Genomic DNA, 16,970 nt, shown 5'->3' with positions numbered 1-16,970 from the left:
TGTGACCGGGTTCTCCGCAGCGGTAGCAAATAGGTCGACGGTCGGCCATGCGCCACAAGTCAGTTCGGCGAACTGGTGGTCGTCTCGTAGAATCTCGTTGCCACCAAGGTACGGCAGTGGGTCGTGGCTGGAAGGGCGTCGCCACAAATGTCGGTGGAGGACGACGGACCACATCAGCGTAGCTCGCTCGATGTGGCTCAGGATTTGGCGCGGGTGGTGTAATGGCTTGCCGCAACTCCTGGCGGACGATTTCGGCAACAGATGCGACTGGCGGTTGGGCAGGGGGAACGCAGAGGGCCCGAAGTTCCTCACGCAGTAATTCTCTAATCATTTGTCGCAGGGAACTTTCGCATACGGCAGTGTTCTGAGCTGCATCACTTACTGCCGTGTGGTTCTGCAGGCGGTCAAAGTGTCGGCGTCGTTGTTGCAGTGCGCGCTCGATGACTGTCGCCTCTCTTATGAATTCATCTACACTTGTAGGTGGATTTCGTACGAGGCCCGCAAACACTTGTTCTTTAACACCCTGCATTAGGTGACGCACCTTCTTCGCCTCGGGCATGTCCGGGTCAGCTCGTCGAAACAGACGGATCATACCCTCTGCGTACATGGCGGCTGTTTCATTGGGTTTTTGCACGCGTGCCTCAATCACTTGCTGTGCGCGATCCCGTCGGTCCGAGTTCAAAAATGTAGCGAGGAGCTTTCGACGGAAGTCTTCCCAAGATTGAAATGTAGCCTCGCGGTTCTCATACCACGTGCGAGCGCTATCTTCCAGTGCGAAATATGCATGGCCAAGTTTGTGCTGTTCGCTCCAGTTGTTGGATACAGCGACCCGTTCGAACTATTCGAGCCAGTCTTCGACATCCTCGTACTCTTCCCCACGGAAGACTTCAGGAACGCGAGGATGTTCAAGAGTGACCTGCGAGGGAAAAGTGGTCTGCGATGGCGGGATAACCGCGGATGTCGTAGGAGCTGCCATGCTGGAAAGAGGGGGAACAGGTGCGGACTCTGGACTTAGGCCTAGTTGGCGCCGACGGAATCGGTGCACTGGAGTCGTGACGAGGGGCTGAGTCTCTGGACTAGGTGAACGGGTCCGAGTAAGACTGTCCTGCATCAGGGTGTAGGCCCCGGCACCTCCACCAGCGTCACGACGTCGAAACAGAGGTCTTGCGGCAGAAACTGAGATACCAGAAGCAGGTAGGTTCTTTTAATAGAACGCGCAAGAAAGTTCTTCTTCTTCGTCCATTTCGTAGTCCTTCGTGGCACATGCACAACTGTCATCGTCTTTCTTGGGCAAGCACGTGACAATATAATCTCCATATAGAAGCACCGCCATCCAGCGGACATTTCAAGGACTAAATGGGAGGTGGCACATGCACACTTTCTTACGGCTTGCGCTTCGGGTTTACTTCCCACCGTTAACCACCTCGAGTTCATGGTATATACTACTTCACTGTATTCATGGCTATAAGGCCCGACGCTTGCTAAACCTTTCTAAAACGTAGGAGGTTACACCCAGCGAGTATAACGTAGCAACCCTTTCTTGTCAGATCGTGCTCATTGTACATGCCAACAGCTGCTAATGGGAATCGCAGCGTGCGCGTTACCTAAAGGCCGAATGCTCCTGTCTCTCATTCCCCCTTAGAAGCCATTAACATGTGCATTGAGCACTACCTTTTATTGTTCAACAACGCACAGAAGAAATGTCTCACCAGAACCACCTTGGAGGTCAAAATCGTAAGGACCGCTATTTCGGGCATGTGCCACTGGTGGTTACGTACTATGAGGGATGCACAAGCCACGCCATAAAGAGCTCCGTCCTAAAATACGCTTTTCTACATTCTCGGAATGTGTGATTTTTCAAAAGTGGTTTGTCGCATCAGAAATTTGCCTTCGTGAAAGTGCAATATTTCGACATATCAATGTAAACACACCAAAAGATATATATGTTCTTGTTAAGAGCGAACTTCCTGTTGTGTTCAGATTTTCTGCGTCCAACCTTCCAGTACTTTTAAAGGCCAACTGCAACGATATTTTTCTTGGGGTGGAAACGGCCATAAATACGTAGTGCATATGCGATAAGTTACAATACCGACAGTGAGAAATCTTGCAGACGCGTATTTAATTTATAGTTGGTGCTCTAATTGCCAGCAAGCAGACGATGCAGAGCTCTAGCGGTGTGTCCAGGCAAATAGGACAAACCCAGATATGACGATTACTGCAGAACATCGCCGGGCCGCTCTTTGTGAGCAATCCTCCCTGGCGCTGAATCGTTCTTCGCTTTCAATGTAGCGCGTTTTAGACACGTCTGTGTGTTTTTTTCTGCCTTGGGACCGCCTAAAGAGAGCGTGTTCGAAACGCGTTCATGCTGCACTCAAGTCAATGGCAAGTCGAGTTCAAGTGAAGCAGCGTTTCCGAATACGGGGGTCAGGCACTGCAAACCCACCAGTGGGAAGCCTGGACCAGCGTTCGATGAGAGGCATGTTGACACAGCTCTCTCAAGTTAACATAAAAAAACACACGCACTGACCCCCATATTCAGAAAGGCTACTTGACTTGAACTTCACTTGAAACCACTTTCAATGCAGCGCGTTCACAACGCGGTTGTGCGTTTGTACTGTCTTGGCACGCCCTAAAGACAGAGCATTCGAAACGCGTTTGTGCTCAATTGAAGTCGGTGGCAAGTCAAGATCAAGTCAAGCAGCGCTTCTGAATACGGGGGTAAGGGGTGCGTCCGCAATGTGCATGTTGGAGGAGCGTGGAGAAGATGATTTTTCTGTAGTTTACGTCACTTACGATCAGCCGTAATGGCGCCGTTTTTAAATGCGAAGCGTTTTTTAAACGAACTGGGGCAACATTGAGCGTATCTATCTATCTATCTATCTATCTGGCTGCCTAGGTTTGGTTGCTCTCGTGGTCACCCCATTTACTTGGCGTGAACCAAAATTAGCATGAGAGAGTAAGATGGTCTGACAAATACGACGCGCTTGTCAAGACATAAATTATGTCACAACCCTGTCACGTACGTCGTCAATCACTTCCCGCCATATCAGACAGTGGCACATGCCCACTGGCGGGCATGTGCCGCTGGTATGTGGGTATGTTCCACAGTGGATTAAAACAAGGTATCTCCCAGGAACTACGAGAACACACGTGGTAATTTTAACGCCCGAGTGTTGATAAATACCTGAGGTCGGCAGTGCCGAACCGTCGAGTCCCACCTGGAATCGAACCCAAGCATTCTGGGTGCCGATGAAGCATTTTAGCACAGAGCTACGCCAGGTCACGGAACTACTTTTCATAGACGCTTATCTTCGTGAAACATTATTAGTGGTTGCAGTGCTGCCTGCCCAATGTTATAAACATTACATATGTACTATTTTGATACAGCCGTCACGTCGGGTTAACGTCAGTGGTGGTTAGTTGTCATGCGTCGAAGTTGATTTATGTAGCAGTGTCCGGGGCCAGCATCTTCGCGAGCATCAGCGCTTCATATCAGCCTCTGGTGTTGCTATGCGCGTGTTGCAGTTGACATTGTTGTGCAAGGGCGAACAACTAGTTATATAAACATCTGCAACTCTTCAACATATGTATGTGCGTGCAACATTTGTACATATATTTAGCGTCATTTAATGACGTGTCGCCCAATCAATAAAAATGCAACATATAGTCACCTTTCCTCGGCATGCTTCGCATAACGTGGATTCCCAGGTACGTGAGATGAGCCGAAAATTTTTCTAGTTTCGATCTCAAAAACACCGTCGTTTGGAAGCTTTTTTCTGAGGTAAGCACTTGTATTTCGAAGGGGACATTTGGCAGGCAGCACTATCTCTAGCTAAAATACCTGTATATTGACTTTTCGCTGAGTGCCAAATTTCGTTGTAGTTAGCCTCTAAATGCGAATGCATTTCTTAGTCGGGCCATGTCAGGCGTCCGTCGGGATCCGTTCATCACCCTCTCTCATAGCAACAGCAGCAGGAGCGCGCGTCCCTAGACACAGGAGCCCCCCTCCCCCCTATGTCACGCTTCGGCGTCGGCAGCTCTCAGCACGAGCTGCATGCGGGCGCTTATCCTCCCCCTGGCAACCGGAGCCCCACTTCCTTGACTTTCTACTTCCCCACTCTCGACCGTTTGATGGAACATCCGGAAATGTGTGCTCGAAACGCCGCTGTGAAAAACCAACGCCAAGACAAGAACGCTGTTTGTTTTGTTCACTTCATGGTATTTTTTAACCGTGCACTCTACCTACAGGAGTTGGACAGTTGTTACCAGGAATACAAGATCTCTAATCTTTAGCAGATGTCCCTTTTTATTTACTGTGCGTATTTTACAAAAAAACAAATGTCGCAGCATTACATTTTTGTTGTTTGAAAGTGATAGTACGCGCCTCTCTTAACCATATATTCGTTTTGCGAGTTGAGACCCCATACATTATTGCTGAAGTTTTAGTGCAAGCTAACCAATTTGGTGTAACATGTACAAACATGCCCTTCGGCTACTAGGTCTATTGGCCTCAAGCACATACAATGGCGGCAACATTCCTACGCGATGACGTCAAACATAGGATGCCGGATTGACTTTGTCTGCTAGAACACCGCATTTCCTGCACTTTTGCTGTGGGCACCGTGCTGCTTCCCTTTGTTTTGAAGCTCAGTGCTTGCCCCGCTGCTGTGGTCTAGCGGCTAAGGTACTCGGCTGCTGACCCGCAGGTCGCGGGAGTGAATCCTGGCTGCGGTGGCTGCATTTTCGATGAAATGAAAATGCTGTAGGCCAGTGTGCTCAGATTTGGGTGCACGTTAAAGAACTCCAGGTGGTCGACATTGCCGGAGCCCTCCACTACGGCGTCTCTCATAATTATTTATTTATTTATTTATTTATTTATTTGTACAATACTGCGAACCTTGAGAGGTCCAAGCAGGAGAGGGATGTACACATCCAGAAGACATGCGTACGGATGCAAGATCGACACATGAATGTGAGGGTACATAATCAACAGGTAAGTATACAATCTTTATACATTGGATGACAGCAGGGATACATTGGATGACATTCCAATCGGAAACAGTTCTGGAAAAAAATGAATATTTGTATTGGTCTGTACGGGCAAAGAACGGTGTAATACTTCGGCTATGTTTGTACGAGACATGCTACGTGACTACGTATTGAATGAACTATATGGTGGTTTGGGGACGTTAAACCTCACATATCAATCAATTGAAACTCAGTGCTTACAGACGCGGTAAGACCTGATGTTACTCGTGAGCAAACTACCATTCAGTTCCTTCCGTGTCACCCGTGTCTAATTTGCGTCGTGAAGTCATGGCTAGGAACCCGTGTAGCCATGAGGGACGATGCAATGGTGCGCGAAAGCAAACATGCCGTATTCCACAACTACGCATCCTATCTGTGACGTCAAAATGATCACGGCGCTGGCCTCTCTAGGGGAGGCCTTGTCTGCCATTAGGCAAGTAATGTGCAGGTAGTCTGTGCATGCACGCCCGCCTCGAGGAGGCACGCGCACTGCACATGCCATGGTTTTGAATGCGAAGCCTTTTTCAGTGACCTGCGGCGACTTTGAGCGTATCTATCTATCTATCTATCTATCTATCTATCTATCTATCTATCTATCTATCTATCTATCTATCTATCTATCTATCTATCTATCTATCTATCTATCTATCTATCTATCTATCTACCTATCTATCTATCCGCGTACGACTTTTAGCTCTCCGGGCCGTTTTTACATTGGTATCAATACCAAACTTTGTATGGCATAACATGACTGTATGTAGAACATATTTGACTTGTCATAACATGAAAATCACGATATATGTCATGAATGTGGTGATTTACAATTCATGGTCCTGCAGCTCTTGGGGTGATTTCGTTCACATGGAATATTGCGAAATGGGTATAGTACGACATGATTGCATGCTGAACACGAGTGACCGACCCTAACATGAAAATATGACATGCGTGTAATGTAACAACATGACTACATGCCACGCTCATGATGTGCTCGCGACCATTTCGCTAGCGTCATGTATACCAAAGGGTATTACTGTATGTGAATGGATGACGAAGGTATGTGACTGGTGCAAACACGATAATCATGAGAGGCGTGTCATGTAACGACATGACTACATGCCACGCTCATGATGCGCTGGCGGCCGTTTCGCTAGCTTTATATGTACCAAACTCGGTATACGCGACGCGAATGAAGAACACAGGTAGACACATCCAAACATGATAATTATGACATGCGCGTCATGTAACAACATGACTACGTGCCACATTCATGATGCGCTCGCGTCCGTTTCGCTAGCTTCACATATGCCAAATTTTATATTACGAGACCTCAATTTAGGACGGAGGTGTGTGACTAGGGTAAACATGATAGTCATCAGATGCGTGTCATGTGAGAACATGACTACATACCACAGTCAAGGCGGCAATACATTTCGACGAGACGCGGTGCGCGTGCTAACTAGCGTTTGTTTCGTCGCGTCACGCGGCGTTGCCACGCCAGACGCCGGGCCTGCAATATAGGCGCGCGCCGCGCCGCATTGCTTTGACGCGTGCGCATTTCAGCGCGTCCGGCTTCCCTCCGTCACGAAAAGAGGGAGACGCAGTGTTTTCTGGGTAACGCATCGGCACGAGCATGTTGCATTTCGCGCCGGTTGCCTTCGGGCCGTGCCGATGGACGCTGGTGGTGCTGGTCGCGCCAGGTGTCAGACTATAAAGTGCTCGCGTTTTGCTAACGCAGCGTAGCTGTGCCCAGCATGCACGCGCATCAACGCTACATCGGAGTATATTAGGCCCTTAATGATGCGTTCGCGGCAGTTTTTTCAACTCCACAAATAGCAAATTTGGCGTTACGTGACGTCAATGGATTACGAAAATATGACTGGTGCGAATATGATAATGCGGACAAGCGTGTCATTTAAGAATATGACAACGTACCACGCTCTTGCGTGCTCGTGGCCGTTTCGCCAGCTCCACATTTACTGAATTTGGTATCACGTGATGTGGATAGATGATGGAGGTAAACGATACGTCCAAATATGACAATCATGACACGTAAGTCACGTACGGCATAAGTCACCTCCACCTCCTAACATTGTACTGATTTTAGATTGACATATCAACTTTCCTCATTTGTGCTTCGCATATCATCTATTCCCAGTGTGTGTGGGATCTGCCAATTTTTTGGTGGCCAAAACTTGACGGCACGTCTGGACTACGTGGCATCTGGTGCCGCAAACATGCAAATATTTTCCCCAAAGAGAGGCGCGAACGCAGGCCTCAGAGAGTGCCTAGTGGAATGCGGAGGGCAATTTGGGAGTCCAAGAGCCACCAGTTTGGATTTCGGTGAATTCCACTTGGGTTGATGTTCGGACTAGAAAAGGCCCATTAAGAAAAACGAGCTGCCTCCTTGTGCATTGGTGCCTAGCGTCTCACCTCTTTTATATATAAATTATTTTTGTTGAAATAGAACAACCTGCTTACTGGAAATATGTGAAATAACATGTCTTGACAACGCTTTTTGTAAAGAACGAGTTTCTATCATGTCTGAACAAAAGCCTTGATAACCACATACTGTAACAATTATAAAAATATTTAGCAACGTCTTTACATGCCAGCGTTGAATTTGTATTGTAAACGATCGCTTTCACTTCCAGCTGACCGGGCAAGAAATCACAGCTTCGTGTCCGCTAGTTTCAAGGATCATCCGAATGGTGAAATATTGTACGTCTCACGTTCCACAGGAAGAATGCGAAAGCGCTGAAGGAGGGTCGTCAGTAAGAAACATATCTGGGCAATGGTCATTGCTTCTCGCGGGCACATTCACTTTCCGGTAGAACTGAACGCAACAAGGCATGATTTTCAATTCAGCATCGTTGTTGTATGGCTGCACTTACATACATATCTATATGCCGACTATAACGCAACGAATGGTGAATCTTGGCGCTTGTAGAAAAAAATGCTTTTACGCTTGAATGAATGCCAATACGTTCAGAAATCGGGCTATAAATGTCAAACGGAGCATAAGAGTGTGTGAAACGTACATGAAACGAATGCGTTCTGCGCGCATCGATTTTTAAAATGTCATGCAATATCAACGAGATATTGCGTTATACAGATGACCCTTCATCTATTGTTTACACGAATAGGAAGATCGAATCCACTCTATCGCGTTTAGTGACCCTTGGTTCAATCTTACGAACAAAAAACCTATTTCGTTAATACTATTTTTTCGGTACCTTTCGATTCAGAACTTCTACATAAACTGATAAAAAAAGGTGCACGCCAAGATACTGTGCTGGCTATGAATCCTAAGAAAAAAGTTGCGGCACAAACATTGTTCAACTGATCAAAAAGGGTCACAAAGCTACGTGAAAAATGGTAGTCACGTGAAGCAAGCTTTTCGTATCTAAATATATCAGATTGCACTGGTGTGCACAACCTCGGAACAATCCAGCAAATGAAACCAGAAAACGGAAAAAACTTTTAAAAAATCAATCACTAAGAACATGTAAATAAAACCATATCTGATTCTGATTCTGATTTTGTGGCGATTGGTTTCAAAGAAGGCGGCCTATGGCCGACATCCAATAGTACAGTCGGGTTGTCATGTCATCGGCTACTGTGCGCAGCAATGGATGCCACGGATAACGCGCAAAACCAGATGGCTGTTTTCGTTGTATCGCACTAGTATATTAGCTGTCGGCTGCACGTTTAATGCAGTAGCGCTCGCAGCGGCACGCCGGCTATTCGTGTGGCTGCATTAGGCAATAAAAAAAAAGAAAACAGTGGCTAAACAAGTCATCACCTTGCGACATGTCTAGGACATACAACGAAATGATGTCAAAGCATAGTTCCTGGATAAGAAAATGGCACCAGCAGCCAATATTGGCGAGAATCTGTTGTACGCAGGACACGTTTCGGTGCAGTCAATAGCACAGCTTGATTGGACCAGAACCCAGGCACAGTTCGCGCGTGACATACATGTTCGCTTTTATAAATGAGAATAAACGCACAATAATTCCAGGGAAGGCATTGAATTGTTATGCGATATAATTGAAGTGTAAATGTGAAGATAGAAAACTGAAAGAAAAAAATAACTTCCCACCGGCAGAATTTGTAGGCGCATCAGTGTTATATAACCATCACATTGCTGATGAACCAGATAATGAAAATACTAGGTGCGGGTTATTGTGGTTTGCACCAATAGCCTCAATATTGATCAATGCCACACGCACAGCCCTTTTATTTGCCGCTATTTGCCGATTGTGGCTGGCAATGTACTGTGCTCTTTTTTTAAACCCTGCAAAGGTTACCAGAAAAGTTACGTCGAATACGTAGGGTATAGGATTTGCAAAAAAAAACACAATTTGAAGCTCTCAAATTTATGGCTTGATCAGTATTGATATTTCAAGACTCGTTAAGTGCCACCCAGCCGACCATAGACTGGATTAACCGGAAGGCTGAGAACGTCAATCTGAGGTAAGCTCTTAGCTTAGTCGTTTGAGCTACAGTTTATTGTTGTGCAACAAAACTTGTTGGGGAAACTGGCGTGGTGAAAAGCACCACGGTAATATGCGGACACACTCTATAGAGTCAGGTACAATATAGTCAGGTACAATGTGCCACTTCATTGTGTATATTTGGCGACAACCGAGCAACCATTATCTCTTCACTGCCACTTGATATTTGTATTATGAAATGTTTGTCTCACGGATTCAGTGATGAATTCTTTAGGCCTCACAAGAGCAAAGAAGTATGGGCTTAGATCTGTTGTTCAGCACTAGTAAGAAAAACAGGAATATACGAGAAGCGTTGCTTTGGGAGTAGTAAATACTACGCGTAAGCGTAGAGTTTTGTCGAATGATTTGGCTTCTCTTACAACGCTGCTCACGGAAGGCATCATCATTCGGCCTTCCACCTGCTTTCTAGCGTTACTGAGCACCCGAATAGACGAACCAGATGATTCAGCATGCTGTTCTCAAAAATCGAGCTAGAAATAAAGTTTTTGTGATTATTATGTTTTTTTCTGCTGTAAGCGGACCTCAATAGTCAGCTCACTTCTTTTCTTAGAAATCATTTTCACGTCACCAAAGTAAGCTTTATAAAACGCCCTAAAGAAACTATTTTCTGTTTACATTTCTTTTGCACTGCGGGTACAACATTTTTGTTTGAAGTGAAATAATGAGCAAGAGGGGCCACTGCTTTTATTGGACAACGGCTACTCGTTCTTGCTTAGCAGACAAAATATGCTGTAAAAATTCTGAATAAAGTGAACACTATGTCATAAAGTTGAACAAAAAAATTGTGAAACAGTACAATTTCACTACACCTCTCTCAGAAGTATTGGAAAGCACCTGTTCTAAATGGTCAACATAGTTCAGTGCACATGTGCCAACTCATATATTCAGTATGGCTTAATGTACGCACTTAACCACTCTAGGACAAATAATTACAATAACCTCGTCACATTTACGTGCTCCTTATATATTTATATTCAGCAAGCGTGGCGGTGAAACTGAGTTTTTTTTTTAATGCAAAAGATGGCCCTTCGGCATAACAAGCATACATAAAAACGACACAGGTTAGCACATAGACAATTTACATCGATGTATAAAAGTTAACACACTCACATGCTATGTGCGTGGAGGGCAAAGACCGGCTGAGACCTAGTGGCGAGGATAAAAATTTATTTTATTTGAAACATTTATCTGCTTGTATGAAAAGCTGCCTTAAATGACTGTGCGACGTATGGATGCTTGTACATAAAGAAAACTGCACAGGCAGTTTCCCGTCAAGTTGCCCTGTGAAATATGCGTACTTGTATTATATATTTTTTGTTGAGCGCAGGTGCGTCTGTACGTCAGCGGATGATGCAAGTGGTCGTGTAGTTTTGCGCTTTTGGTGAAACAAGCCCAAGTAGAGCTTCGTCGTACAAGAAGCCGTGTGTTGCGAATAATGTTCCGAGCAAAAACGTAACGCATATTCACATCATTTCAAGTCATGGTAAGCGAACCTTAACTTTTTCATAACAAAAGCATTAGTACTTGCAGGGCTTGAGGGATCAATACACAACTTGCACAGGTCTCATGTATAGAATTGGCTGTTTTGGCCTTCGAAGTACTTGTTCTTGGGCTAGTTGGTTCGTAATACTGAGGGAACTTTCTAGACGCTCTTTCTCTGTGTGTCTTTCTCTCTGTGGTGGTGTAGGCTTCTAGAAATTTCGCTCAGTGTGCTGGCCTTATTGAGAGTGTTCAGTTGTCGAGGCGGGCTCATCAAGTGTGAGGCCCAAATTAGCACTGTGTAGAATGCCATGCGTGATTTCGTTCGATAGGTCCTCATCATTGGCCTACGGAACGGCTATATCCTTTCCAATAGAAAAGAATGAAGTGCTCTAAATTGTAGAACACTCTTGGTAAACACAATAGACGCAGTTAGCGCGAAGTGTCCAACCTTGAGAAGGCACAGCTAAGCCTGATCACTATATAAACAGCCCCAAGCTTATCTATTTTGTGGGTGCTTCTGCTGGCTGAGTAACCCCTTGCAGGGTTAGCTTCACCACTCAACAGTAAGAAGTGGCTTCTTCAGAGCAATTGCTACAACCTAGATACATACCTCCGCACAACGGGGGCACGAGCTGCTGGTGTAAGTATCCAGATATTGTTTATAAAATAAACACAATTTGGACACGAATCTTTCCGTAAAAGCCAAAGCGTGAATGCCTGAACTCTCTTTCTCTCTCGCTCTGTGTGTGTGTGTGCGTGTGTGTGCGTGTGCGTGTGCGTGTGCGCGTGCGTGCGTGTGTGTGTGTGTGTGTGTGTGTGTGTGTGTGTGTGTCTGTGTGTGTGTGTGTGTGTGTGTGTGTGTGTGAAAACAAGCAAGCAACATCGCTGGTCGGCTTCATGGAAGGCAGGCGATGGTTTCCATTGAAGAATTGAATGGCTTATGTAGTAACGCGCACGGCACCGCTTACGTCATAATTGCAAAGGCAGCGTTGTCGGCCTCTGCCGACGATACTTGCTGTTTCGTCGATCCAGTGCAGCACGACTAATTTTTTTTCCTGGCAGTAATACTGTGTAGCCTTCTAAGCAGTTGCTCTGGTGAAGGTGAAAGTGACTCGCAGAGTTCTCTCTTCGTCGCCTTTTCAGCCACTTTTTCAGTGTTTGAGGGCGCTTTCCTATTTCATTTGCAAACTTTAAAAAAATGTCTTTCGTAGTATCAGGCAATGGTGACTAACTAGGTTCCCCGGCCCAAACTTGATTCAGTTGACTCCTCCTTATCAGTTGGCTTCTCCTCCTTATTCGACAGATACTAGTAGAGCCCTTGCCACCACTTGATTCATGTTGAGACAGAATGCGCAAGATCCGCTTATCTTCCATTCCAGGAGATAAGCAAACTTTAGTGACATTGACTGATTTATTCATACAAATACCTCACGGGTTCCTATGTTTTGAACATTGTGTGAGGGGGGGGGGGTAAGAGAAGAACTAGAAAATTGTGCAAGATACGGCGAATTCTATTACTCAATACAAAAAGAAATCATATTTCTATCCCAAACGAAAAAGAAATCAGGCATTCGTATCACATACATATATATACGCAAAGCAACCATAGCTAAGAAATGTACTTTATACAAAAGAACAATCTAATTGTATATAATGTTAAACAACGTTTAAAAAAGTTGCGCCATGTGGCATCTAAATAGGTAGCTTTTAAACTTTATTCGTGCAAATATTCACTTACTTAATATCCTGTTCATCGCTTCGAAATTGTGGTAAATTCATCAATATTTAGGACGTGCTGCTGGTCTGGGCAAATTTAGTACTCACCATCGCTATTACGGGGCTCATAGCGGCATTTATAACAAGGATGGTGCGCTCTACGGAGAAGAATAATTCCCTCAAAACGCCACCTGGGCCACCGTCTTGGCCTTTGCTTGGAAAACTGTGCTTGTCATCCTACACCTTGCCGGTGAAGGATTCTGTTGAGTGGTCAAAAAAATGCGGCCCCGTTGTCAGGTAAGGCATCAGTGTTAATCTATAAGCTACTCATTACCTGTTAGAAAGCGGTAAACTCTCATTGAAGAAGGGCAGAACATGTATTGTGTTGCCTGTCATGGAACAGAAAACATATTCCTCTCCATACGGACGTACGAAGAGTACAAATGTTTCACAGGGTGTGGTAGGAAAATGAAGTTATGCAAATATAACAGTAGTGTTATCATTTGTGCAAAACTTCACTTTATTGTTGTTATCCTGAGATGTTTATTTCTAGAGTTAGCACTGCTCGACTTCATTGATTGATATGTAAGGTTTAAAGTTCCAAAACCATCATATGATTATGACAGACGCCGTAGGAGGGCTCCGGAAATTTCGACCACCTGGGGTTCCTTAGTGCGCACCCGAAATTGAGCAAACAGGCCTAAGCACTTTTCGACATAATACAACTGCAGAATTAATTGCGAAAATGCGTACAAATCAAAGTGATGTGAGATGAGGTAGGACAGGCTTGAAACTGTGAGTAAAACAAGGTACACCTTAAGGTAAAAAAGAAAATTGGCAGATCCCACATTCTAGGAAGGAAAGGAGAGAAAGGGGTATCGAGGTTGCTCCTTTAGAGGAGTAACTAACTTGCTACACCCATTGCACCAATTCAGGAGTAACCATGCTCTAATGGTTACTCCTCAAAGGAGCAGCAGTTAGCAAAACAAAATCAGGTTTTGTTTGGCTTGCCCAGCCTCTCGAAGTGCGTGCTAGGATTTGATTAAATGTGCAATCCATGTGCAAGCATGATATTCAGAATGAAATTTCGAAGTATTTGCAGCAAATCCACGGGATTCAAACTCACGAACACTCAGCATGCGCGTACACTAACCACTACACCACAGCGCGCTAAGGCACCGTCTGAGAGGAAACAGGCTTGCGTAGGCACCGACAGGTCGTTTGCACACGGCGCGAACATAGCTCCAGTTACTCTAAAAAAAAAGAGGGCGCTTTACTCCACAAGGAGGAACGTGCCCCTCCTTGCCGTGCAATGTGCAATATTTTTAGCGCATTCCGTTTTGAGGTGGAGCAAAGAGCCCTATTCGGGGGTAACTGCGCACTTCCTCCACAAAACGTTTTAGAGTGCACGTACCTTGAAAATTAGTGTCATGGGAAGCATGGGGAAGGAAAGTGGCTGTGTTGTAAATATTTATTCAGAGGAAAGAGTACAAAGTTGTGCTGAAAATATATACAAATGCACGCACAGACAAATGTAAAGCAGTCACGTATGTTCTACATAACCAGTTGTTCACACTTTCGTAACGATGCAAACAGCAAACATGCATATATTAGCAACACTGTAATAGGCAAGCTGATATGAAGCGCTGGGGGCTGGGAATCACGCTTGCCCCGCCGCGGTGGTCTAGTGGCTAAGGTACTCGGCTGCTGACCCGCAGGTCGCGGGTTCAAATCCCGGCTGCGGCGGCTGCATTTCCGATGGAGGCGGAAATATTGTAGGCCCGTGTGCTCAGATTTGGGTGCACGTTAAAGAACCCCAGGTGGTCGAAATTTCTGGAGCCCTCCACTACGGCGTCTCTCATAATCATATGGTGGTTTTGGGACGTTAAACCCCACAAATCAATCATGGGAATCACACTTAAAGTCAATAAAAACGGGGAATATACCACGACATCTGCCCCGCGGCCAAAAATGGTCCAGCGTGGCTCAAGCTGTGGTTGGAGCAGTGTTTAATATACGCGGAGTACTTCTTGTTTTACACATTGAGTGTGCTTCTGCTGCCCCCAACGAAGCACAGTGTTGTTTTTTACCAGGTTATGGGAAGAAATAGTGGAATGTAAGATATTCTACACGTGCACACACGCATACTAAGGCAACAACTGACTGGCTTTTAGGCACACGCTTGTCAGTACTCATTAAATGCGAATCATTTATTATCAATCTTATCAATCTTTTGCGCCTTTGAAAGCATATATATCTATATATATATATATATATATATATATATGAGATTTAACAGACAGTAATGCCAAGGAATGTCTGGGGGAAGTTATTAGACCCATTGTAATGTAAATGCGAAGAAAGAAAATCGGGTGAAAAGATGACTTGACGTAAGCAGGAACTGAACCTGTGACCTTCGAATAACGCGTTCGATGATCTACCACGGAGCTACCACGGCGGCTATCGCCTAAGCCACTTTATTGAGTTTATATGTGAACTTAAACGTTGCAGTGTTAGTCAGCGCCACCTGTAGCAATAAAGGTGAGTGAGGCACACTCTATATGAGCCTGTTTGGCGTCACGTAGCACTAGAACCTAATACGAGCTGGCAGCTGACAAGTAGTCTTTCGTATACAACCTAATGGCACCAAGTCTGCCAGTACGAGACCCTCGTTAATGAATAAAGAAAAAAAATAGTATACTTAAGGGCTCGTTTTTTCTGTGTTTTGACAAAATAATAATGAGATCTAACAGACAATAATGCCAAGAAATGTATAGGGGAAGGTAATAGACTGATTATAAAGTAAATTTGAAGAAAAAAAGCGGGTGAAAACATGACTTACCTTGAGCAGAAACTGATTATATATATATATATATATATATATATATATATATATATATATATGTACATATATTCAATTATTCTTGCAGTGAATGCATGTACGCGAAGTAATATGCGGTTATTTTTTTCTTCTGTTATGCTCTTCTGCGTAATTCACGCACGATACAAAGCCTGAAACAAGGATCTGTGGACATTGTGATCCTTAGTGACATTCAGCAGATAAAGGAAACGCTCTCAAGGCCGGAGTTCCAAGATCGGCCAACAACCTGGGGTCTTAGCTCCGTTCATAAAGGTCAGCACACCGTCATCATTTCTCCTTCAATGACCGTCAATCGAAAAGGGTTCCCTCACCAAGCACCATTCACATGACTGATTCTTTGGTTAGTTATATCCTAAGGGGGTGCTTCTACATATATTAGTGACCACCTTTGTAATTATCTTGTAGGATAGTAAACGAAACTACCTCTAATATTTCAAGTCCTTCACATCTTTCTATTTGTGTAGTAGGCGATGTTGCCATTAGTTAAATATTTCGCATGATCATTTACCTTCAAGTCTAATCTTGATTGATAAAAAGAAACCATTTTATTCTGTTGAACATTGATTACTCTCAGTGGATCATAGTATTAAAATGTAGACAAATCCACTATAAAAAATGCATTAAAGAAATATATACCATTACAAAGTCACCCTTGTAATCAATAAAAAAGCGAAATCCTAAATAAGAGCGGTTATCTGGCGTTACCTCCCCTATCAATATTGTTACTGGAGGGCACACAGAGAAACGAGGTTACAGCTAAGACACATTTGCACGACGCCAAGCTTAAGCCGAGATGGCAAGCGAAAGCGTGCCTCACATCCCAGAATCACGTCGTCTTTCTCACTGTCTGTTTCGATTCTTCAGTGTGAAGTAGTCTTGTAACAATATCACCACGTGCTTAGTAATTGTGCGTCAGGCTTAGAGAGGAAGGTGCACTGAAATGTAATTTACCTATGACATCGTCATGCTTATTAACTCGCGGAGCGAATTTCAAAGAGCAATTAGTGCGTCAGACATCCAAAGCAGAATGTTGCTCGATTATTATATCGAAAAAATCTTTAAAAATAAATGTTCCATAACATTGAGAGATAAGTTTGTCTTGCGATAAATAGCGAACCACTGAAGACAGTTGAACAATAAGTATATCGTATGCGAGTACACAATATCTAAGCCGAGACGCCTCAGTAATGAAAAATCACAGTAATACCGAGGCATTCGCCCAAGAGGACTCGATTCTAACGCCATCTGCTCAAACTTTTCAGCTGGCTTATAAATATCTCCAACCTGTCCGAAAGCTTTCTACATGTTTGGCGCTCCCTCTTGGGTAGAGACATCACAAAGATTTC

The 16,970-nt window shown here is 44.6% G+C and overlaps 1 protein-coding gene across 1 annotated transcript in view; it reads left to right on the top strand.

Moving 5' to 3' along the window:
• Nucleotides 1–12,891: 12,891 nt before the first annotated feature.
• The window catches only part of LOC119169660 (cytochrome P450 2W1-like), a 41,364-nt gene continuing 37,285 nt past the window's right edge, over nucleotides 12,892–16,970 (top strand). The window contains exons 1-2 of the mRNA XM_075885677.1: nucleotides 12,892–13,040; nucleotides 15,755–15,876. Of these exons, the coding sequence (XP_075741792.1) occupies nucleotides 12,892–13,040; nucleotides 15,755–15,876 (271 nt within the window). The remainder of the gene's footprint in view (nucleotides 13,041–15,754; nucleotides 15,877–16,970) is intronic.

This window comes from Rhipicephalus microplus, chromosome 2, assembly GCF_043290135.1.
Source record: "Rhipicephalus microplus isolate Deutch F79 chromosome 2, USDA_Rmic, whole genome shotgun sequence".
In the NCBI taxonomy this organism is placed as follows: Eukaryota; Metazoa; Arthropoda; class Arachnida; order Ixodida; family Ixodidae; genus Rhipicephalus; species Rhipicephalus microplus.
This window is presented reverse-complemented; position numbering and strand designations above follow the sequence as displayed.